We start from the raw sequence: 22,136 nt of genomic DNA, 5'->3' as shown, positions 1-22,136 counted from the left end.
AATGCGGATCTATCTGCATTAAACAGATTGTTACTGAGCTTAAAAAAAAAGGACAACACAAAATGGAGATGGAGCACACTTACGGTCCTTATGATTACTACGACTACGACGAGACAGAAAACTCCACCATGTGTGACTATTCTGAGTGGACGCCGTCGTACTCCGTCATCCCCGTGCTGTACATGCTTATTTTTATCCTCGGCCTCTCCGGAAACGGGGTGGTGATCTTCACCGTGTGGAGGGCACAGGGTAAGCGGCGAGCCGCCGACGTCTACATCGGCAACCTGGCCCTGGCCGACCTCACCTTCGTGGTCACTCTGCCCCTGTGGGCCGTGTACACCGCCATGGGCTACCACTGGCCCTTTGGAGTGGCCCTGTGTAAGATCAGCAGCTACGTGGTCCTACTCAACATGTATGCCAGCGTCTTCTGCCTCACCTGCATGAGCTTCGACCGCTACCTGGCCATAGTCCACTCCTTGTCCAGCACCCAGCTGCGCACCCGAGGCCACATGCAAGCCTGCCTGACAGCCATCTGGCTGCTCTCTGGTCTCCTGGCTGCCCCGACTCTGATCTTTCGCACCACCAAATATGAACTGACCAGCAACCGCACGTCCTGCGCCATGGACTTCAGCCTGGTGATCACGAGGAAAGATCAAGAGAACCTGTGGATCGCTGGCCTCAGCATCTCCTCCTCGGCTCTGGGCTTTCTTCTCCCTTTCTTGGCGATGATGGTGTGCTACGGCTTCATCGGCTGCACCGTCACCCGTCACTTCAACACCCTGCGCAAAGAGGACCAGCGTAAGAGGAGGCTGCTGAAGATCATCACCACGCTGGTCGTGGTGTTTGCCGCCTGCTGGATGCCCTTCCACATTGTGAAGAGCGCTGACGCCCTCTCCTATCTGGAGTGGTTTCCCGCCACTTGCTCTTTCCTGCGCTTCCTGCTGCTGGCTCACCCCTACGCCACCTGCCTGGCCTACGTCAACAGCTGCATGAACCCCTTTCTCTACGCCTTCTTCGACCTGCGCTTCAGATCTCAGTGCCTGTTCTTGCTCAACCTGAAGAAGTCCTTGCATGCGAGTCCCGCCAGCTCCCTGTCCTCTCAGAAGACAGAGGCTCAGTCTCTGGCCACCAAGGTGTGACAACAGCTGAGGGCCCAGATGCATGCTGGGGAAGAAGTGAACAATGCAGAATAAAGCAGGTCAATCAAAACTGTACAGCGCTGAGTGCTTGCTCACGGATCGGGTCCTCAGGTCTGTTTCAGAGTGTCACCCTTGCTCCTCTCTGACTCTGGACTTCTGTGGCCAATTGCCTGAAGACGACAGTCAGGCTTGTGGTTTTGGGGTCTGACCACACTCAAACTCCAGCCTCACTTTCAGGAACAGGGGTGTACAACTGAACTATACTCCAAGGGACCAAGCATAAGCTAAGAGTTTTTAAAAAAGTGGAATGTATTTGAAATGGAACGCGTGCTTGTGTGGTTCTCCTGTGGACTTTAATGCAAACTTATTGAGCTTTTGAACTGTCGTCTAGTCACACATTTGCCCCTGCTGTCGTTGTTTTAATTTGTAAACACTTGAGGTGTGTCATGGACCAGACGACCCCCACTCTCACAGCCAGCAGTGTTACGTATATGTGTGCGTTTGTGTGTAGAAAGGGTGTGCCAGTCGGTAAGAGGTGTTGCAGTCTGATAAGAGAGTTGTAAGAAGAGACGAGGATAGTTGGAGGGGGGGGGTCCAGACAGACAGAGAGACAGATGGCAGCTGACACTTTTTTTCAGGCTGGTGGAGTGCCAATTAAAAGGTGACTGCTTTGACAGTCTGCGGTTGTGTGACTGTGTGTGTGTGTGTGTGTGTGTGTGTGTGTGTGTGTGTGTGTGTGTGTGTGTGTGTGTGTGTGTGTGAAGGAATGTGTTGTTTGTTTACTCCTGACACAAGTATTTTGTGAATACATATCAATTTGAATTGATTGTCTATGATTTGTAATAAAAAAAAGTGCTTTGAAAAAACCCAAACTCTCTGTCTCCCTGTGTCACTTGTTGAGTCTCGCTGGAATGTATTTTCTCCGATCCAGTGAACGTGCTTCTTCCTGTTCCTGCCCTGCTCAGGGAAGGCAGTCTCCCTCCTATTGTGTTTCGCAGGGCCGAAATCAAAGTGTCTGCAGGAAATGCAAGTTGTACGTATGTTTCTCTCTTCCAGCATGTTTGTTTTTAATCCTCTCACAGTTCGCTCACACAGTGAGAACAAAACTCTCTAAATTGGATCAATCACAGGACATTTGGCTTTGTTTCAGAGATGTTTAAGTCTCAAGGGTTAATTACCACAAGATTATTTTTCTGTTCCAAAATCCCAGCATACACCGAAATGTGTCTCTGTTTTTAGTTCATCATACTGAAGCATATAGCTGAATGTCTTTTAGCAAACGCACACCACAACAGGTTGCTGAGCTTTATATTGGAATTCAACAATTTTGACTGCAAAGAGTTTTTTACAGGATGTAATCAGCAACAGCAGAGAGACAGAATGATTGAACTAATCCGGGGTTGCTAATTTGTAGTGGGAGCCGACTATCTGACCTTGTGTGTTGCCTGTGACAGAGATGCTTAGTTTTAATCACCTACAGTTACAGTTTGCTACAGTGGGCCTTTTAGTTAGGGTGGGTAAAGGTTTCGTAAATGGGAGAAATGTAATGCGCGTCTTAAATTTCACAGGTGAAATCTGAAAAGGTCCTTGTCATTGTAGGAGAGAAGAAATCCAGCAGCTGCAGCAACATTCACTTTGTCTCCATCATCGCTGTTTTAGCTCTATGATCTCATCCGAGCCAAGATAGACCGACTTTACACAATCTTTATTAAATATATCCCAATATAGTCATTCCAGTTTTTTCTACAGAAGATGACACATTTCCTGGAAACTATTTGCACGCAACCCCAGTAAATTAAAATAGTGGCACAATCCGTGCACTTGAGAGTCTGTGCAGCTTGCTTCATTGGTGAAGCAGCGTGTGGCGCAATTTAAAATGTCATGCAGCAGCAATTTTTTACAGGACAATTTGTCACATGATCTTCCACCTGTCAGCATCAAGGTCAAACCCCTGCATGAAAGATAATCTGGATATATTATTGACACGGGTTTCCAAGTTTTATGGCGCTAATGTGATTCTGTTTCGCAATATTTCAGGGCGTAAACTTTTAACAAGAAGTGCTATGAGAGAAGAGGCTGGGTGTTTGCCTGAGATGACTGTTATGAAATATTTTCATTCCTCTGTAATAACAGTGTGAAAATTGAGTGTGTCTGCTAGAAGGAGGCTTGCAGTGGGGAATCCCGAGGGTATAAACAATCTTTATTCTCCTTCTCTAAGAAATGACAAAACACTAGAACAGCTTTCTTGAGAAATGCATTCACTGTTAAAGTAAACCTTCACAGCCAAAAGCCAAACACTTTGCAGCATTGTTCTCTGTATTGATGATGTGACTGACACGTTGTTGTGTTGGTATGTTCTGCAAGGAGGCCACAGCGGTTCTGTCTGTGCAAAGATGATCACCACTGAAGAAGAATCAAAAGTGTCATTAAATATCAAAAGATAACAAACTTAAACCACTAATCATATTCATAATAGTATCTAGATGCTAGTTAACACCTGACACATCAGTCTTTTTAAAGGTTTAATATGTTTGTATGTTTACATCACACTACACTAAGTTATCATTATTTGCTTTGTCTCCAGAGGAAATAAAGAAACCAGTTAAAGGGTCAGTCCACACCTTTCAAAACAAAACCAGATCAGAATTAGATTTATTGTATTCACATACAAGGAATTTGCCAAGAATAACAATACACCTAGAAACACACACACACACACACACACACACAGATATATATATATAAAGCAAGACTGCACAAGTCAAGAATCATAATATAATAGAAAAATGTACATTCAAGATGTTAAAAAAAAGGATATGTACAAGTTTTTTCCAGTGAAAAGAGGTGTATTGAGTTTGATTTGCGTAAATCTAATGCATACAGTTAGAGTCAGATACAACTGGGGGGTAAGTTATTAGATATGTTTGCTGGGTTAGTTTTGTTTGCTTTTTATTTGCTTAACTGACCCTTTAAGTCTGGACGGACAGGTTTGAATAAATCCTCTCTGTCTTAGACGGTCAATTTAAAAATGAAGCACCATGCAGGCTGAGAAGCAGCCAAACCCAACAAGCGTCACCAGGCTGGACGGTGTTTGATTGCAGGTAATGCATATCAATTGAAACTAGAGGGAAAGTTAAGAAGGCCGAGTTTCTATTGGGGGCCCACTTGAACTCATTCATTGTCATATCAATGAGGACAATAGCCTTTGTGTTGTTTTAAATCAGACTTGCAGCTACACCTCCTGTATGCCAGCAGCATATGTTCAACCTCATAAATCAGAAACAAATAAACCAGGTCATGGAGAAAATAGACAGAGGAAGTGTGCACACTTTTCTCCTTCTTCCTCCTTCCACAATGGTGGCTGAGCAGCAGACCGGACCTGAAGCCTGGTCTGACCACGGTGTGGTAGGATGAGATGCTGACCCCTGGGGCGTCTTGGAGGACCCTCAGCTTCCTGCGACCCGGTCTTGCAGCGCTCCTCCCTGCACCGTCCCAGGAGGACGACAGACCTCACGGACAGGATAGGAGTCAGCAGGCCAGGCAGGAAAGGAGAGGTAGGGGTTCCTGATCGGGGATATCCTGTCTTTCAGAAGCATCTCTCTGCTTTTAGGGCCCTCTGTGAGATAGAGATGCATGCTCCTTCTGGGGTCTTGGAGGACAAGGTTGATTGCGTCAGGCACAGTGTGACAAATGAGAGCTGTAGAGAAAAAAAGGACAATGAAGCTTAAAGCTTGCACATCGTGGCAAACATGTGACTCAAACACCTTAAGTGAGAAATCAGAAGTCTCTTTCTCTTCACGCTCTGGTCTCACTCCGTCTCCCCTGAGATGGCAGACATTTCAAAGGCGTTCACACAAGACGGCCATCGTTAGTAGAGACACGTCGTTTCCGACGACAGAAAAGAGCGGAAGTGCCCAAGCTTTTGGTGACTCCGGATCTTGGGTTATGTGAGCCTCGGAGGAGATCATCCTCTTCACAGGGCACAAAGTGTCCCTTCATTCCCTCCTCTATCCTCTCCATTGTGCATCCTTCCCTCCCTCAGGCCTAAATGGATGCCCTGTCATCTGCAGCAAGACCGAGCCAGTTCAGAGGCTCAGCTGCACTGATTGAAGCATCTCAGGTAACGACGGCTGCAGAAATAACCGAAGGACAAGAAAGAAAGGAAGAAATGTACAGTGCCCGGGAAGCAACTGGGGGTTCAGTGTCTTGCTCAAGGACTCTTCGACATTCAATTCAATTCAGTTTATTTTGTATAGCCCAAAATCACAAATTACAAATTTGCCTCAGAGGGCTTTACAATCTGTACACATACGACATCTCTGACCTTTGACCTCACATCGGGTCAGGAAAAACTCCCAAGATATAGAAAAAAACCTTTCCGGGGGTTAAAAAGGGAAGAAACCTCCAGAAGAGCAACAGAGAAGGATCCCTCTCCCCCGGATGGACAGAGGCAATAGATGTCATGTGTACAGATGACGTGCAACTATGGGGAGGACATACATTAATACATCATGTGTGTGTGTAGTGTGGATTGTTGATGTGTTTGCACTGCGGATTATGGCTCAAAAGACTAACAATGAAATGTGGAGCCTCAATGGTCAATCCATACATGTTGTAAGACAGCTTTTAATAAACAAATTACAAAACTCTTTGAAGAATTCATTCCCTGTAACCCTCTACATCCCAAAAATTCAAGTCAAGAGCTGGAAGTGTATTTGTGAAAGTATTTAAACTCTAGTCTAAAATGGAAATAAATGTTAAGTCAACACAGCTGCAAAAGGTGAAGCAGCACCGAAGAATATGTCCTTAAACTCCAGTCATAAACTTGATGAAATAGAAGTAGCCTAAGTGTCGGGATGTCAAACCCTGGAACTCAAGCTCGACAGAGTGACCATTCCTGTCCCATTTCAGACAGCTGTAACAGTTCACTACTTTACACTCCCACACACACAGTCATAACACATCATGTAGCAGTTCATAATGAAATGTTAGAATTGTACAAGATTGGATTACTGTAAGTTACCAGAGTACATGTTTAAGAAAAAACAAAAGGGTCAATTGAAATATTTCTCAACCACTGATGCACCCAAATACAGAAAAAGAAAAAAACACGGAGAACCTCTCTGCATGACATCTCCCTGACAGGTGGCATGTTGAAAGGAGGCTGAGACACAAGAACCCACAAAGCAGCCGGGCTTATGAATCCTGAGTAACATGTATAAGGTAGCAACATAGCCCTGGAAGTATGAAGAACTTCACTGTTGGGCCAGTTTTCTGTAGGCCACATTACATAGAGGGTCTTGGTTTTACCAGCATAAAGCGATGAAGGGAATACAAGTTATATTTCAGGGCATCTTCTCAGCTGGTATGTGCTGGTGAGTCAATAACGATGGCATGTAACATAGGTTTACTTTACCAATCGATGCCTGACGTATAAAGATAGTCAAACACTGCCATCTAGTGGCGGCACCGGGAACCTTCTGTCCCCGGAACGTTGGGAGCTTTTGTTTTCTTCGGAGTTATTAAGGTGCAGGACCGTGTTAGCCGATGGCCTTCGGGAGCTAACTTAGAGCTAACACAACCCACCGAAAGCCAGATAAACCGCCTTTGTATCGCAGTCGTGTCCGCTTTTGAGTCCGCATGTTGTCTCGCAAACAGAAGCGCGTGTGGAAATACGTGGAGGAGGGCGGCCTGCTGAAGCTGAAGTCGTATCTGCGGAAGCACCGGGACCTGGACCTGAACTTCTCCCAGGGCAAGAGGAAGAGGAGCCCGCTGCACTTGGCCTGCAGCCTGGGAGACGACGCTACGGTCCGGCTGCTGCTCAAGCACGGAGCCGATGTCCTCCAGAAGGACCGCAAAGGAGACACGACGCTCCACGTCGCGGTCAACAGGGCTCTGAAACACGGGAAAACAGGTGAGGAGCGCACGTGAAGACGCTGCGGCGGAGGTGTAGACACATGTTGTTTGTCTTATCGTGGCTTTTGTTTTTGTGTTTTTCCGACAGCGTTTGAAGACCTGGTTGTGCCGCTCAAAGAGAGCTGCCCCGGAGCCCTGCATGCGCCAAACAGCGCCGGGGTCACGCCTCAAGATCTCCTGGACTGGAGGAAAAAGAAAACTGTTTGCGTTAGTTTTCCAAAATAAGAATCTACACTTTTAAGTGAAGTGTTTTCTCTGTGTTATATAGTTTATCATGGTTTACACTTTTCCATGTTGTTTTGGTTCTTAACATTCACAAAATAGGGCGAAAAAACGACTAAAGTAAAAAGTAAAAAATACTCGAGAAGTCAAGAATCATAAAGATATATTTACAATGAAAAGAGCTCTGAAAATGATCCGCATCAAGACGTCTCTTCCAGGGAGACATTGTTTTCAGGATGCTGTAATGATCAACTCTCAGTGAACATGTTCAGGGGTATTGTGCTTGAAAGATAGATTAATCATTAAATATCCACATTGTTTTCATACCATGCACAACTGTTTGAAAACCACCGTCTGCCTGGAAGACAGTGGTTTTCAAACATTTGTCATGTCTTTGCCATGTTTATGTAACTTGTAAATCTTAAAAATATGTTTTATAAATGTGTGATCCCTCGGCATCAGACGTCAGCAGAGTACCATCTGATCTGTTTGTCAGTGTCGGATCATATTAACAAATAATTCCCTTTTTATATTCTTCAGACTGCCGGAAACATGAGCCGCCCATCTGAAAAAGACCCTGAGAAGGAGTGGATGGAAAAGCTGTTTGGTGAATGCGAGGACGAATTCTGCGAAACCTTCGGAGTCTATGATGGTAAATTAAAACTCATTGTTAAATGCAGAACTCAATTTTGAATGTCACGTCATAATAACACTGCTGTATTTGTTTCACAGCTGATGATTTTCTTCCTGTAGACGATGACGAGGAAGACTTCGGGGACTGGTCTGACCGCATCCGAAAAGAATATTTTGATAAAAAGCACGCCGAAGCTCAAAGACTGGCAGCGTCGTCTTCTGGGTGGAAAAAGAAGAAGAAGAAGAGCGAACAAGAGAGCGAGCAGGAAGCGCAAAGCCAGAAGGAGCTGCTCGAGAGGCTGCAGAGGGAGCACGCAGAGTATCTGGCGCGAGCGGCGCGCAAAGAGGAAGAGACTCGGCAGGGGAAGAAGCGCAGTTACGACGAGAGGTGCGCCGCAACCTTTAGCGGCGGCTCTTCGTCTGGCGTGACGAAGCTGAGCTACAGCGACATCCCCTGGCCAGCTCCTCGGGGTACAGTGCAGGAGATGCTGGACGTGATGCTGCACGGCGTGGACAGGAAGGACGTGCCGGTGTTCCGTAAAATGCTCCTGAAGCAGCAAACGCTGTGGCACCCGGATAAATTTGCTCAGCGCTGTGAAGCTCGATTAGAGGAGGAGGACAAGCAGCGGATCCTGGACACGGTGACAGCGCTGTCGCAGGAGCTCAACAGGCTGGCCCACAGTCTGAAATCTAGCAAATAGCACCATTTACTACTGTGCGCTTTTCTGGGAAACTCTGGGAACAAACTGAATTCTACACAAAATGTGTTCCGTGAATGCAAAAATCCAGCAAACTGTTTCGCAATGTTTTGGTCTTCATACGTTCTTCAGGTGAAATTCATTCAGACGCACGCACACCGCGGCAGGATGTACATTTTAATGTAACCCAGGGAGAGAGAAACACTTAGCATTCATACAAATCAAGGAAAAGATATCAGGTGGTTTCAGGTTTCACAAACGCAGCGAGAAGCCAGGGAGCAGTTGAGGATTAAGGGCCTTGCTCAAGGGTACACACGGATGCAAATAATGCTCGGATCCATCCTGCTAGTCTTCTTGAAGTAGACGACTACTGTGTTTCGAATATGTGGGGGAAATTAAAGTCACTTGATATAAAAACCGTTGATGTTATTTTGTACATTTGCATTTTTTTCCTGAAATATGAGTGTGTACTTGCAGGATTAAAATGGATGGCATGCTTCTGTTAAATGCCTGATTTAAAGAAAATATGATGAACATCATCCAGCGTTTTCAAACCCTCAGTAATGTTTGTGTCGAGTCATACTAGCAATATCTTTACTATATCACACAACAGATGTAGTCGGTATCGAATCAGAACACTAACTACTATCAGCGGGTGTATTATAACTTGCTGTTAAAGTGCACAAATTAACAGATCATCCTGAAACACCCTAAATAAAAGGTTTCACACAAAGAAGAGCAGATGGTCGGCCCGCTTTCAGTGATGGAGCAGAAGTAAGAGATGCGCGGGATGCCAGGTTTGTGAGTAGGCCACCTTTAAAACAAAAAATGTAACTTTACATATGTATGCACAATTTCATACGAGACAGGAATTAACTACAAGTTTATATTGGGGCTAGTTTCCCAAAATGTGAATGAATACAATATTTCCGACAATATAAAACTAAATGAGAGGTTTGAATATGTTTTAAACTGCACAGTGGAGTGTCAAGGCCGTTGTCATACAAGTGGAAATTATTATTAGCTTATATCTTCAACATTTGATCATTATGCAATACAACATTATTTTGTACATCTGTTCACGTTTTATTCAGTCTCATAAAGCCTTTCGTCTCACGCCCTGCTGTTGATTCAGCGTGAGAGCTGCAGCTTAAATATCGACAAATAAACGTCAGACAAACTACATTTTATGGACACATATGATGTCAATAGTATTTCTCCTCTCATCTGTCAGATAAAAACTCTTGAACGCGTGTTATTTTGTAATTTAAGAATCAACGATTATTGCGAGGATGCGACCGGACCTGGCAACCCGGAGACGCAATCTGTCAATTGCCGGGCGACGTAGCGAGAATAAAGGCCGTAACCTATTTCTGACTGGCTTTTAATAACCTGTGATGCTACCTTCAGCCCCATTTGTCTTCGTGGAGGGCTGAGGGTTTCTCTGTGAGTCCGCCTGCTGCTCGTCTCCGTGCGGCTGCTCGCGTTGCGTCGTCGCCGTCTTTTTGCGCCGTAATGTCAGGTGTTCAAGGCAAAGAGCCCACAGGATGACTCCTTTCTCTGGGCTCGCTCCACGTAGACGCTGCATTGGGGACGTGTCGCTCTTTGTTTTCATATAGTTTCATTTTGAATAGAAATCAATCGGCTTTGGACGGAGCGACACTCGGGATGAGGACACATGTCCCTTCTGAGAACCGTCCTTATTAAAAGAGGATAACTCGAACTCGCGGGGATGTTGATTGGTTTAACGGGGTTAAAACCACGCAGCGACTCGCTGGATTGCGCGATGTCCTTTATCCGCTTGTAGTCGGCGGCTCGTTGTCCAGCGTCACGCGGCTCCAGACAGGCTTTCAGGCGGCGCAGGAGACCTGTCTGGAAGATAAAGATGGTGTTTCGGAGTGAGGAGATGTGCTTGACGCAATTGTTCCTGCAGTCCGGCTCTGAATATGACTGCATCAGCGAGCTGGGGGAGCTGGGGCTGGTCGAGTTCCGAGATGTAAGTAGAAATGACATTCTTTAAAACAATGGGGTTGTATCTATTCTTCCAGCAGTGTAAACGTACGTGTGCTTATTTGCATTTGTTCTTTGCATGTATTGTTTTAATACAGAATAATGAATCCTACCTTAATTGTGCTTTTGGAGGGATGGGGAAACGGCCTCCTATAAATAGACCCAAATGATCTTGGGCTTTATCTGTGTAGCCACCTGGATGTCTGCATTATGACTGACTTTTCATGTTAAATTTGTATAATTCAATACAAAAATATGAATAGATTTAAAGTCAGAGTCCTCCACATTGCACTTGACTTGGGGAAAGTATTATTACAGTATTTAAAGTATGATAAACAAGAAGTGACAATATTAGAGCTGGACTAAAACGTTCTAAAGATGCCATGATGATCCTTGTTATTAATTACACATGCATGCACTGACTGATGCAGTACCTTGCAGCAGCTCACCTGACCTGAGATGCTTTCTCTGGTTTCAGCTCAACCCGAGTGTCAGCTCATTCCAGCGGCGCTTCGTCAGCGAAATCAAGAGATGTGAGGAGATGGAGAGGATTCTGGGTAAGAGAGCACCTGGGCTGGTTCATGTAGCCTTGAGCACACATGTATCATCAGGGGAAGTAAGCAATTTATGTCTGGTTGTGTTTTGGAGAAACTGACAGCTTGTCTGGATTCTGCTGTTATAAATACCATAATATAAACCGTCAGTGTTGTGTTTGTGGATAGGCTACCTGCTGAGGGAGATTCAAAAGATTAATATATCCGTTCCAGAGGAGGATGAGAGCCCGCTTGCTCCTCCCCCCAGACAAGTCCTTGAGATCATGGTGAGTGCATTTTGAAAAATATATGAGAGATATCTTGATCATAGAGAAACCCGGCTATCACGTCTCTCTGTCCTCATGAACAGGTGTTTGATATACAGCAGTGCATGTGTTGCATTGCTTCCTCCATCTCTGTTAACTTCCAGCTTCCTTTAACTCTATTGTTGGAAACGTCATGCATTATTCCACACTGTGTGGCGGTATCGTACATATATACTGTATCATCTTGCTTCACCTCTGATTCCTGCATGACCTCATAACTGCACCGATCCATCAAATGGAAATATTATAGATTTTCCCCCAAGTTAAGCCTGAACCTTTTGGTATCTTTAGAAAGGATGCCACTTCTAGTAGATAATGACTCTTGCCTAGATTTAGTGTCTCCATGTAATCATCAGTAATGGAAAATGAGACAATAAAATTGATCTTATGCATTACTGACATCAGACTTTAACATTCATGGAGCTCATAAGTACATCATTTATCGTCATATTTTTAGTTGTTTCCAACACACAGTGGAAAATCATAAGAAACATGGACACGTTGTTTAATTGCAACAATATCCTGGTTTCAGAGCTCCTTTTAACATACTGAAGTTTCTCAAAACTGGTGCCTGAAAGTAGGATATGATGTTGTATTTTCTTATTTATCAATCGTAAAAGTTTAGTTTTTTTTACATTAGATATTGTACTTGCTTTTTTTCTTCCAGTCTGGCTTACTGCAACAATTCAAGTTTTGTTCTTAAGTGAATTAAGTATTTTTCAATGGAGGGTTGACAAAAAAAAAATGTTATAAAAAACTATATTCGATTTTAGGAAAATCAATTGAAAATTGCAAATTCTACTAATAAGATGGCTTCTAAAGGTTAAAAGCCAATAAGCAACATTTTTCATCTCTATGTATATTAAAAAAAATAATTGATATATGACAAATGCTGCACATTGGGATACAACTAATATGACCCAACTGTGGCAGTTATTTCTATTGTTATGATGTTAATAGTTCCTCCAGTGATATTATGTAATCTGGTTTAAATTGTGAAATTGTGACGGTCTACTGATGCCAGTCATATTTACGGTTGCTCCTCGTCTACCTGAGCTAACGGGAGAAGTCAACTGGTGTTCAATGTGTGGTGACGTGCAGGAGCAGCTTCAGAGGCTGGAGATGGAGCTCAGCGAAGTGGCCCGAAACAAAGAGAAGCTGCAGAGGAACCTGCTGGAGCTCACCGAGTACACGCACATGCTGAAGATCACGCGAACCTTCATACACAGCCGCTCCAGAGTAAGTGTGTTTCCTGACGCTTTGGTTCCGGTCTCATTCTATTTGCATCTCAGGGCGATATGGTCCCTCTCACCTCACCAGCAAGGATTAAGAGCAGCTAATGCAAGCTGAATGAAACATGTTCCCTTTTATAATTAGCATGAGGCTCTTGGTCCCCAGTATGAAGAATTCCCCACGATGGAGACAGACACAGTGACGGGATCCACTGGGATGCAAAGACTTGAAGCCAAGCTGGGGTGAGCCGCAAAACGTATCATTTACATCCAGGCAACAGGGCGTGATAATGTGGTTTACCGTTAAGAAATCAACTTTTAACCTAATGTGATCTCTTTTGGCTGTAGTTTTGTTTCTGGTCTCATCCAGCGGGTGAAGGTGGAGGCCTTTGAGCGCATGTTGTGGAGAGTGTGTAAGGGTTACACCATCTTCAGCTACACGGAAGTGGATGAGAACCTCGCTGATCTCGACACTGTGAGTACACTAGCTTACTTCAGGATGTCAAGAGAGATACTGTTACCTTTGTTCTGCCTGTCGTAATCAAGAATTGCTGTTTATTAGTTGTTATTTAACCCTTGAAAACGTGTTTCAATTCAATTCAATTCAGTTTATTTGTATAGCCCAATTTCACAAATTACAAATTTGTCTCGGAGTGCTTTACAATCTGTACACATAGACATCCCTGCCCCAAAACCTCACATCGGACCAGGAAAAACTCCCAAATAACCCTTCAGGGGGGGGGGAAAAGGAAGAAACCTTCAGGAGAGCAACAGAGGAGGATCCCTCTCCAGGATGGACAGAAGCAATAGATGTAATGTGTACAGAAGGACAGATTTAGAGTTTAAATACATTCAATGAATGTGACAGAGTGTATGAATAGTTCATAGTAGAGTTTAGAGTTTAAATACATTCAATGAATGTGACAGAGTGTATGAATAGTTCATAGTAGAGTTTAGAGTTTAAATACATTCAATGAATGTGACAAAGTGTATTAATAGTTCATAGTAGGCATATTCCACGATGGAGACCTCCACGATCCATCAGGCAGATGGTGGTAGAGAGGAGGAGTGGGCGGAGTCTCAACAGTGGGCGGAGTCACAACAGGACAGTGGCGTAGTCAGGAGCAGGAATTCCACGACCCAGACCTCGATGATCCATCAGGCAGATAGGATCTATGCCGTCTCATAGGGTCCGATGACCCCATGAGACGTGAAGTCAAAAGGACTCCGGGGAGAAAACAGAGTTAGTAACGTGTGATTGAGAGATGAAAATTCATCCTTAAGGAGAGAAAAAAGAGGAGATAGGTACTCAGTGCATCCTAAAACGTCCCCCGGCAGCTATAAGCCTATAGCAGCATATCAAGGGGCTGGACCAGGTGAACCTGATTCAGCCCTAACTATAAGCTCTGTCAAAGAGGAAAGTCTTAAGTCGACTCTTACTCTGAGCAACATGGTCTTAATTGAACAATCTCCTCAATCTTATTAGCAAATAGTAATGGAAAACATATAGATATAAATAGATATTATCCAACTGTTGCTCATTAAAATGGCAGATTAATGCAGCTATCGCAAAGTTGAGGCTAAAATTAAGAAGACATTTTTTTCCTTGAGGATTTTCTGTGAACTGACAACTGTCCTGATCTGTGTTGTTTCAGGGTGAGATCAGCAAAAATGTTGTGTTCCTAATCTCTTTCTGGGGAGACCAGATCGGACAGAAAGTACAAAAAATCTGCGATTGGTAAGAACACCATCATCACGTGACTTCTGAGTATATAAAAAGTTCTGCTGCATTGTGTATGAGCGCACATGTCTGTCTCCGTCGTCCTCAGTTACCACTGCCATCTTTACCCGCACCCTGAGAACGACGAGGAGCGGGCAGATGTGCTGGACAGCTTACGGACTCGCATCCAAGACCTCAACAATGTAAGACTGATGACGCCGTTGAAGAGCATTCAACACGCTCACCCAGTGTGTACTAACCGCTGCGTTCCTCCAGGTGCTGCACCGCACTGAGGACTACCTGAAGCAGGTTCTGCAGAAGGCCTCGGAGTCGGCCTTCACCTGGGTTGTGCATGTGAAAAAGATGAAGGCAATCTACCACATCCTGAACCTCTGCAGCTTCGACGTCACCAACAAGTGTCTGATTGCTGAGGTGTGGTGTCCCGTCAGTGACCTGGCAAACCTGCGGGGGGCGCTAGAAAAAGGCTCGGTGAGGAAAATTAATAATCAGACATTAGAAAGAAGGAAAACGTTTGGATTTTTTACAGGGAACCAATGTGTGTCGTCTTCAACCCGAAGCAAAGCAGAGACTAGAGGACAGTATCACAGTGATGATGATAACGCCACCACAGACAATGTAGATACATTTTTACACATTTTTTTTGACATCAGATCAGATTAGATCTATTTGTGGAGGCTAAAATACTTTTTGGGATTAGTATTTGACTAATTGGATAGTTTTAATAGTTAATTCGATTAAGGGTTTGTTAAAATAATCATTGTTTTACCTCTTAATGTGGAATGGACATGCTTATCAGCTGTTAAGCAGTCAAACTGTAATAATACTTGTATTAGGCTTTTTGGATGACTCCCTCTCCAGTCCATCTGTCATGTTTTTTGTGTCCCATTATATTCTGTATTTTGTTGTTGTTGTGGTTTCCCAGTTGTTGTCACATGCTGTACAGTGTTGGTGATTCCTACTAGCTCCAGACTGCACATCAGATTGTTTTCAGATCAAATGGGGGGAAACTTCCCGGTCAAAGAATCACTAAAACCTGTGAATACTTGACAAGAGACACGAGTGAGCAAAGGGAGCGCCAAAAATCATCAACGTGTCTTTCTCTGTGAATATTTAACGCCGGTTACTCATTTCAGAATCGTCCTTTGCATTTGTCTTTCCTCTATTCTCTGAACAGAGAAAAGGTGATGCCACCGTGCCGTCTTTTGTGAACCGCATCCCGAGCACTGACACTCCACCCACCTTGTCGAGAACCAACAAGTTCACATCTGGCTTTCAGAGCATTGTGGAGGCGTATGGGGTGGGGGACTATCGCGAGGTAAGCCCAGGTAAGAACTCGCTCCGTGTCATGTCAAAATAAACTATAACGTGTCTTTATATGTTTGCTTCGGAGAACCCGTAGTAAGTACATTGACGCTGTCTTCTCACATTGGCAGCTCCCTACACCATCATCACATTCCCCTTTCTGTTTGCTGTGATGTTTGGTGACCTCGGCCACGGGACGGTAATGAGTCTTTTCGCCTTGTGGATGGTGCTGACTGAAAAAAAGCAGAAGAAGAAACGCTCCGACAACGAGGTAGGCATGAGTCGCTCCCTGTGGTTGTTCCCCTCGTCCATAATGCTGAGACTTACGATTGTACGTTAGTTTTGGCTGATAGTTGTGTCACTGCTGATCTCAGATATGGACGACGTTCTTCAACGGTCGTTACATCATCCTGATGATGGGGATTTTTTCTATCTACACCGGGCTGATTTACAATGACTGTTTCTCCAAGTCTCTCAATATATTTGGCTCCAGCTGGAGCGTGAAAGCCATGTTCACAAATCAGCAGTGGACGTGAGTTGGCAGCAAAATACACACACTCGGAAACATTTTATTTTACCTATACATATGTCTTTTAATGCGTTTTTCTTATTTATACATATCTTTTTTCACATCGCAGAAATAAAACCCTCCAAACGAATGCTTTGCTCACGCTCGACCCCAACATCAGCGGCGTTTTCAGTGGATCGTACCCATTTGGCATCGATCCTGTGAGTAGATGCAATTTGACATTACTGTCAGAATGTAATTGACTCATTTTCTTGTAATTTTCACTGAGATGCTTTTTAATATCAGATATGGAACTTGGCGGTGAACCGGCTGTCCTTCCTCAACTCCTACAAGATGAAGATGTCAGTTATTATCGGAGTAATCCACATGAGCTTTGGAGTGGTGCTGAGTGTCTTCAATCACTTGTGAGTGGCTCGAGATACAAGTCAAATATACTATGTGTATATATATATATATATATATATATATATATACAGGACTGTCTCAGAAAATTAGAATATTGTGATGAAGTTCTTTATTTTCTGTAATGCAATTAAAAAAACAAAAATGTCATGCATTCTGGATTCATTACAAATCAACTGAAATATTGCAAGCCTTTTATTCTGATTTATTGCTGATTATGGCTTACAGCTTAAGAAAACTCAAATATCCTATCTCTAAATATTAGAATATCATGAAAAAGTATACTAGTAGGGTATTAAACAAATCACTTGAATTGTCTAATTAACTCGAAACACCTGCAAGGGTTTCCTGAGCCTTGACAAACACTCAGCTGTTATAAATCTTTTTTTTTACTTGGTCTGAGGAAATATTAAAATTTTATGAGATAGGATTTTAGAGTTTTCTTAAGCTGTAAGCCATAATCAGCAATATTAAAAGAATAAAAGGCTTGCAATATTTCAGTTGATTTGTAATGAATCCAGAATGCATGACATTTTTGTTTTTTTAATTGCATTACAGAAAATAAAGAACTTTATCACAATATTCTAATTTTCTGAGACAGTCCTGTATATATACTGTATATATATATATATATATACACTCCCGTTCAAAAGTTTGGGGTCACTTAGAAATGTCTTTATTTTTCAAAGAAAAGCACTGGTTTTTCAATAAAGATAACATTAATCAAAAATACACACTATACATTGTTAATGTGGTAAATGACTATTCTAGGTGGAAATGTCTGGTTTCTAATGAAATATCTCCATAGGTGTATAGAGGCCCATTTCCATCAACTATCACTCCAGTGTTCTAATGGTACATTGTGTTTGCTAATCGCCTTAGAAGACTAATGTCTGATTAGAAAACCCGTGCAATTATGTTAGCACAGCTGAAAACAGTTATGCTGGTGATATAAGCTATACAACTGGCCTTCCTTTGAGCTTGAAGTTTGTAGAACAAAATTAATGCTTAAAATATTAATCATTATTTCTAACCTTGTCAATGTCTTGACTATATGTTCTATGAAATGTTCAATTCATTTGATAAATAAAAGTGTGAGTTTTCATGGAAGACACGAAATTGTCTGGATGACCCCAAACTTTTGAACGGTAGTGTATATATATTAAAATGCCAGTATCTTCTAAAATTACATTACAACTGTCACTGCTCTTGTTTTTATTTTTGAATAACTAACGAACTAACTAAGCAGCATCGACTGAGTCACTTAAAAAATAAAGAGAATATTACCAGTATTATACTTGTTTTGCAAAGAGGTCTGATGCAGCAACCACAGCAGGGAGTAATATCTTAAAATGCGAAATGTTTGTATTTTCAGTTATTCAATTGGTACACAATCGATTACTTTTAATGGTTGTAAGCATTATCTCCTAAGTTTAAGTGAGTGTTTGTCTTAAAATGTAAACAAATGAATCATTGTAGGTGTAAATGACAGGAAGCATCCCATCCTATTGGAAAATGCAGTTTCCAAAAAAAAATCATATTTAGTCAGTTATTAATTTATATACCGTATATTTTTTATTTCAAGCAAACTCTGGAAGTTAATTATCGGGTACCTGACTCTCATCACTTTCTTTAATCCCATACTTTGTTGTCTCCCTTCAGGCACTTCCGGCAGAAATTTAATGTGTATCTGCTATTTCTTCCTGAGCTGCTCTTCCTACTCTGTCTCTTTGGCTACCTGGTCTTCATGATTATCTACAAGTGGATGGCATTCGATGCACGAAGCTCCAGTGTGGCTCCCAGCATCCTCATCCACTTCATCAACATGTTTGTCATGCAGGGGAAGGACATCACTCCTCTCTTCCCGGGACAGGTATGTGTCGACGACGTCGTCACGTTCAGCTCTGGATGCATTTGGATCCTCGTTGATGCGTTTCCTGCCGTCTTGGTTCCACAGATTGGGCTGCAGATCTTCTTAGTCGTGATAGCTCTGATGTCGGTTCCGGTGATGCTGTTAGGAAAACCTCTGTACCTGTACTGGCTGTACCGGGGAGGCAAAGGCCTGCGCAGACGCAGAGTGTGTGAGATCAGACACATATATTTAAAAAAACATCTTTACTGCTTTTGGTCATTTGTCAATAAAATCAACGCTGTTGTCCCACTTCAGGGTTATGAGAGAGTGAGGCGCGTAAGTGAGGATGACAACTCCACTGCACCGGCCTATGAAGATGATGATGATGATGAAGAGGAGGGACTTGATGAAATGCCAAGCAGAGAAGCTCTTGCCAAAGAGGTCAGAGATGTTGCATTTCAAGCTAAATGACCTGACATTAAACCCTGTCTTCAAGGCTAGATTTAGCCATGTCTGAAATTTTCGTTTTTGATGTTTTTTAGAAGATATTGAAGTACTTGTCAGATCCGCTTTATTTGCACAGCAGAATACACAAATATGTATGCTTTGCAAGGCTGCATTTACTAAATAGTGGTTGTGGTCATTGTATTGTTGTCGTGTTTGTGAGCAGATGTTATCGGCATTTGTATGTCTTGACATGTCATGTCACTGGTTTTACAACAACTCGCTAATAGGACTGCAGAGGGAAACACGATATGTGTTGCGTTTATAAATATGTAAATAAAATGTAAGAGAACAGGAGAGACACAGTATCTGGACTTCCTTTACATCAGTGTGAGGAAAGTATAATACCTGATATATTCCTTGGCTTGTTTTGCAGTTTGACTTTGCGGATGTGCTCCTGTACCAGGCCATTCACACCATCGAGTACTGCCTGGGCTGCATCTCCAACACCGCGTCTTACCTGCGTCTCTGGGCTCTGAGCTTGGCTCACGCCCGTGAGTGCAGGCACAGCGACTACTTTGCCGTTCGCCACCTTGGACATACATTTATTTTTGTGCGTCTTTGTGTATCGTGCATCCTGATGTTTGTTTTGCTTTCAGAGCTGTCAGAGGTGCTGTGGGGCATGGTGATGCGCCTGGGTCTGAGGATGACCACGAGAGTGGGGGTGGTGTTTTTAGTCCCCGTGTTCGGCCTCTTCGCCGTGCTCACCGTGTCCATCCTGCTCGTCATGGAAGGCTTATCAGCGTTCCTCCACGCTCTCCGGCTGCACTGGTGAGACTCATTGTACCAGCTGATCTGAATAATCACATCATTCTTTAGTTCAGGAGTAAGACATTATTACTGTGATACGAGACTTGAATTTGTATTTGTACCGAGGAGATTATTTTCTCGATGAATTGATCAATTAGTTCGTCCATCAAATGTCATAAAATAGTGTATCTGCCCAAAAACAGCAAATATTTACCATTGACAGGCTTTGAGCAGACGATTTGAAGCATCGCTGCTTTCAAGAATTACTCAAACTATTTATTGATCATTCAAAAAACACAACATCCTTTCAGCTCTAATCATAATATGAATTAAGGCTCTTCTACTCTGTAAGGCAGTAATTAAGTTTAGGCTTTAAAGTTACATTAAAAAAAATAACTAGTTAAAGATATATATATATATATATTCTTTTCAGCATTAGCTTGCTCTGCTTTATTAAATGCTCTGTTTGTTATTCAGCTTCCTTATCGTTTATTAAAGAGGCTATAATCGTTCTCTTGATTTTTCAGGGTGGAGTTTCAGAACAAATTCTACCACGGGACCGGTCTCAAGTTTGTGCCCTTCGATTTCTCCCTCCTGCCCTCCGTTTTTGAACAAGATGGCTTGCTTTAAAAAAATATGGACTCTGAGGTTTTGCACGTGTGTGGAAGCAGACTTTAGAATTGGGAAAGGTGCTGGAAGCTGGAACAATTCACACTGTGATGACGACAACAAACCTTCAAGACAATGGACTGACACTCACTCTTGTAGCAACGTTTTTCACCATGACGATTTTTAAAATGTTAGCGGCTGTGCTGACTGCCTTATACTACTGTACCCAGCAAACCTCTCAATGAAATAGAAGCTAGAAACTCCTCTTCTGTTAATACTTTAATTTCGTAGGTGGGATATCACTCAAAACTACTTTTGAACAATTTATTTGCATTGCGCTGTGTAAACTGGTTTTGTATTATTTACAACACAGTATTTAAAATAAAGAGTGATACAGTGCAATGTAAAGGTCAAACATTATCAAAGACCATATGAATCATCCTGATGTAGTGCCATAGAGATTTATTTCTGAGGATGATATGGGGATGCCATTGGGTTTTTAAAAAATGATGAGAGAAAACCTGGAGGCATCAAAATCCCGAGAAAAATAAAAGCATTTCAACCCTTTTTGTGAGGCATAAAGTCACAAAGCACTTTGCAAAATGATTGTACAATGACTGATTGTACAATTTTCACTCATGACTGTGATGATGCCAAATGAAAATAATCTACAACTTTTAGCTATTTGCTTATTTAATTATTATTGCATTCATTTAAGCATAACCTCCCCTGTAATCAATAGAAACATTTAAAATACTCCAGAAAATGTCAAGAAGCCCCCCCCCCCCTTTGATTATAATGCTTGTTGCGTTTGTTAATGATAATTAATAATGGTATTTATTTAAATTATTGTCTGTATAAGAGTCTAATATTTTACCATTTTGATGTATTGAATAAAGGTTTCAAGAAATGCAAGCAAGTAAAGCATTTATGTTCCATGTGATTATTTTTAAACTGCCTAATAATAATAATTATCCATCAGTCTTAATTGCAGGCTGTTCTATCGAGATGATGTGAATTATCAATTTTCATGAAATATATTGAAGCCCATTACCGTCAGAGAAAAGTAAAAAAATAAGATGATATTTTAGCTGTGATATCATATATATATATATAATATAAAAAATATCTGATATAATAAAGTCAAAATTCTAAAATAAAAAGTGTGCAGGCGCTTCAACGGCGCTGGATTTTTATAATCTTTTTTCCCTCCTATTATCTGCACTGTCTTCACAGGTCTCTTTATCCTCTCGCCGTTCTAACCATGTAAACGATATGCAAAATGTACTCTTACGGTTGACTTTTATAGATGTTAGATATTATACAGTCTTTTAATCAGTCCAATGTTTAAGCTGAACACATAATAACATTGCTATGAATGCAGCTGATGCATGTTTTTCTCAAAGGGGGCAAACGTTACATCAGGCTCAGACATTATTATGACTTACCATAGTAATATTGTTATTATCACAGCTACATTTTCATCTTATTTGGGCTTAAATGGGCTTCCATTTTAATCCTCACAAATTCAGAAACGTTTTTTGTATATGAAATGTGAGTCATGTTTAGCGGTGCCCTCTGATGCCTTTAACCTCTAAGGTGCAACTGAGTGCCAGAGATCTGCAGCAAGCTGTATTATGGAAGCTTCTGTGGAAGAATTGGTTTCTGATTTCAACCTAAAACTAGACTTTAGTTACAAATGTTTGTGATGAATTTGAGAAGATCAGACTATAATCTA

General features: G+C 42.3%; 3 protein-coding genes and 1 long non-coding RNA gene across 7 annotated transcripts; 3 read left to right on the top strand and 1 right to left on the bottom strand.

Moving 5' to 3' along the window:
- On the top strand, nt 1–2,005 carry LOC130205256 (apelin receptor B-like). The gene has a single exon (XM_056432499.1). The coding sequence runs from the start codon at nt 63–65 to the stop codon at nt 1,137–1,139; it is 1,077 nt and encodes a 358-aa protein (XP_056288474.1). The 5' UTR covers nt 1–62; the 3' UTR covers nt 1,140–2,005.
- A 3,371-nt stretch (nt 2,006–5,376) lies between these two features.
- Nucleotides 5,377–9,037, top strand: nfkbil1 (nuclear factor of kappa light polypeptide gene enhancer in B-cells inhibitor-like 1). 2 transcript variants are annotated; one of them, XM_056432423.1, is made up of 4 exons: nt 5,377–7,053; nt 7,144–7,262; nt 7,818–7,929; nt 8,031–9,037. In XM_056432423.1, exons 1-4 carry the CDS (start codon nt 6,780–6,782, stop codon nt 8,609–8,611), a joined length of 1,086 nt encoding a protein of 361 aa, XP_056288398.1. In that variant the 5' UTR covers nt 5,377–6,779; the 3' UTR covers nt 8,612–9,037. The 2 variants fall into 2 exon arrangements, with proteins under 2 accessions (XP_056288398.1, XP_056288397.1); XM_056432422.1 differs by having other exon boundaries at nt 8,010–9,037.
- Nucleotides 8,773–10,074, bottom strand: LOC130205207 (uncharacterized). Its single transcript, XR_008833889.1, has 2 exons — nt 10,001–10,074; nt 8,773–9,422 (listed from the first exon to the last, which is right to left on the bottom strand). It is a non-coding gene; the product is annotated as an uncharacterized LOC130205207 (long non-coding RNA).
- On the top strand, nt 9,773–21,325 carry atp6v0a2a (ATPase H+ transporting V0 subunit a2a). 3 transcript variants are annotated; one of them, XM_056432419.1, is made up of 20 exons: nt 9,787–10,604; nt 11,097–11,175; nt 11,341–11,438; nt 12,579–12,716; nt 12,855–12,952; nt 13,058–13,184; nt 14,365–14,447; nt 14,539–14,632; nt 14,706–14,918; nt 15,625–15,775; nt 15,884–16,023; nt 16,127–16,284; nt 16,391–16,481; nt 16,567–16,685; nt 18,346–18,556; nt 18,641–18,760; nt 18,851–18,976; nt 19,416–19,533; nt 19,639–19,810; nt 20,317–21,325. In XM_056432419.1, the coding sequence occupies exons 1-20, from the start codon at nt 10,494–10,496 to the stop codon at nt 20,417–20,419; spliced, it is 2,550 nt and encodes an 849-aa protein (XP_056288394.1). In that variant the 5' UTR covers nt 9,787–10,493; the 3' UTR covers nt 20,420–21,325. The 3 variants fall into 3 exon arrangements, with proteins under 3 accessions (XP_056288396.1, XP_056288394.1, XP_056288395.1); XM_056432420.1 differs by having other exon boundaries at nt 9,788–10,604; nt 12,876–12,952; XM_056432421.1 differs by lacking the exons at nt 19,416–19,533; nt 19,639–19,810; nt 20,317–21,325 and having other exon boundaries at nt 9,773–10,604; nt 18,641–18,764; nt 18,851–18,934.
- Nucleotides 21,326–22,136: the final 811 nt, after the last annotated feature.

Source organism: Pseudoliparis swirei, chromosome 15 (assembly GCF_029220125.1).
Source record: "Pseudoliparis swirei isolate HS2019 ecotype Mariana Trench chromosome 15, NWPU_hadal_v1, whole genome shotgun sequence".
NCBI lineage: Eukaryota > Metazoa > Chordata > Actinopteri > Perciformes > Liparidae > Pseudoliparis > Pseudoliparis swirei.
Note: the sequence above shows the minus strand (reverse complement) of the source record. Positions and strands in the feature narration are given on the sequence as shown.

Coding starts and splice junctions, on each gene's coding strand:
- atp6v0a2a (XM_056432419.1), top strand. CDS start 10,494: ATGGTGTTTCGGAGTGAGGAGATGTGCTTGACGCAATTGTTCCTGCAG. Junction 14,448..14,538: donor GTACAAAAAATCTGCGATTG/GTAAGAACACCA, acceptor CGTCGTCCTCAG/TTACCACTGCCATCTTTACC. Junction 14,633..14,705: donor GCATCCAAGACCTCAACAAT/GTAAGACTGATG, acceptor GCGTTCCTCCAG/GTGCTGCACCGCACTGAGGA.
- nfkbil1 (XM_056432422.1), top strand. CDS start 6,780: ATGTTGTCTCGCAAACAGAAGCGCGTGTGGAAATACGTGGAGGAGGGC. Junction 7,263..7,817: donor GGAAAAAGAAAACTGTTTGC/GTTAGTTTTCCA, acceptor TATATTCTTCAG/ACTGCCGGAAACATGAGCCG. Junction 7,930..8,009: donor AACCTTCGGAGTCTATGATG/GTAAATTAAAAC, acceptor TTTGTTTCACAG/CTGATGATTTTCTTCCTGTA.
- LOC130205256 (XM_056432499.1), top strand. CDS start 63: ATGGAGATGGAGCACACTTACGGTCCTTATGATTACTACGACTACGAC.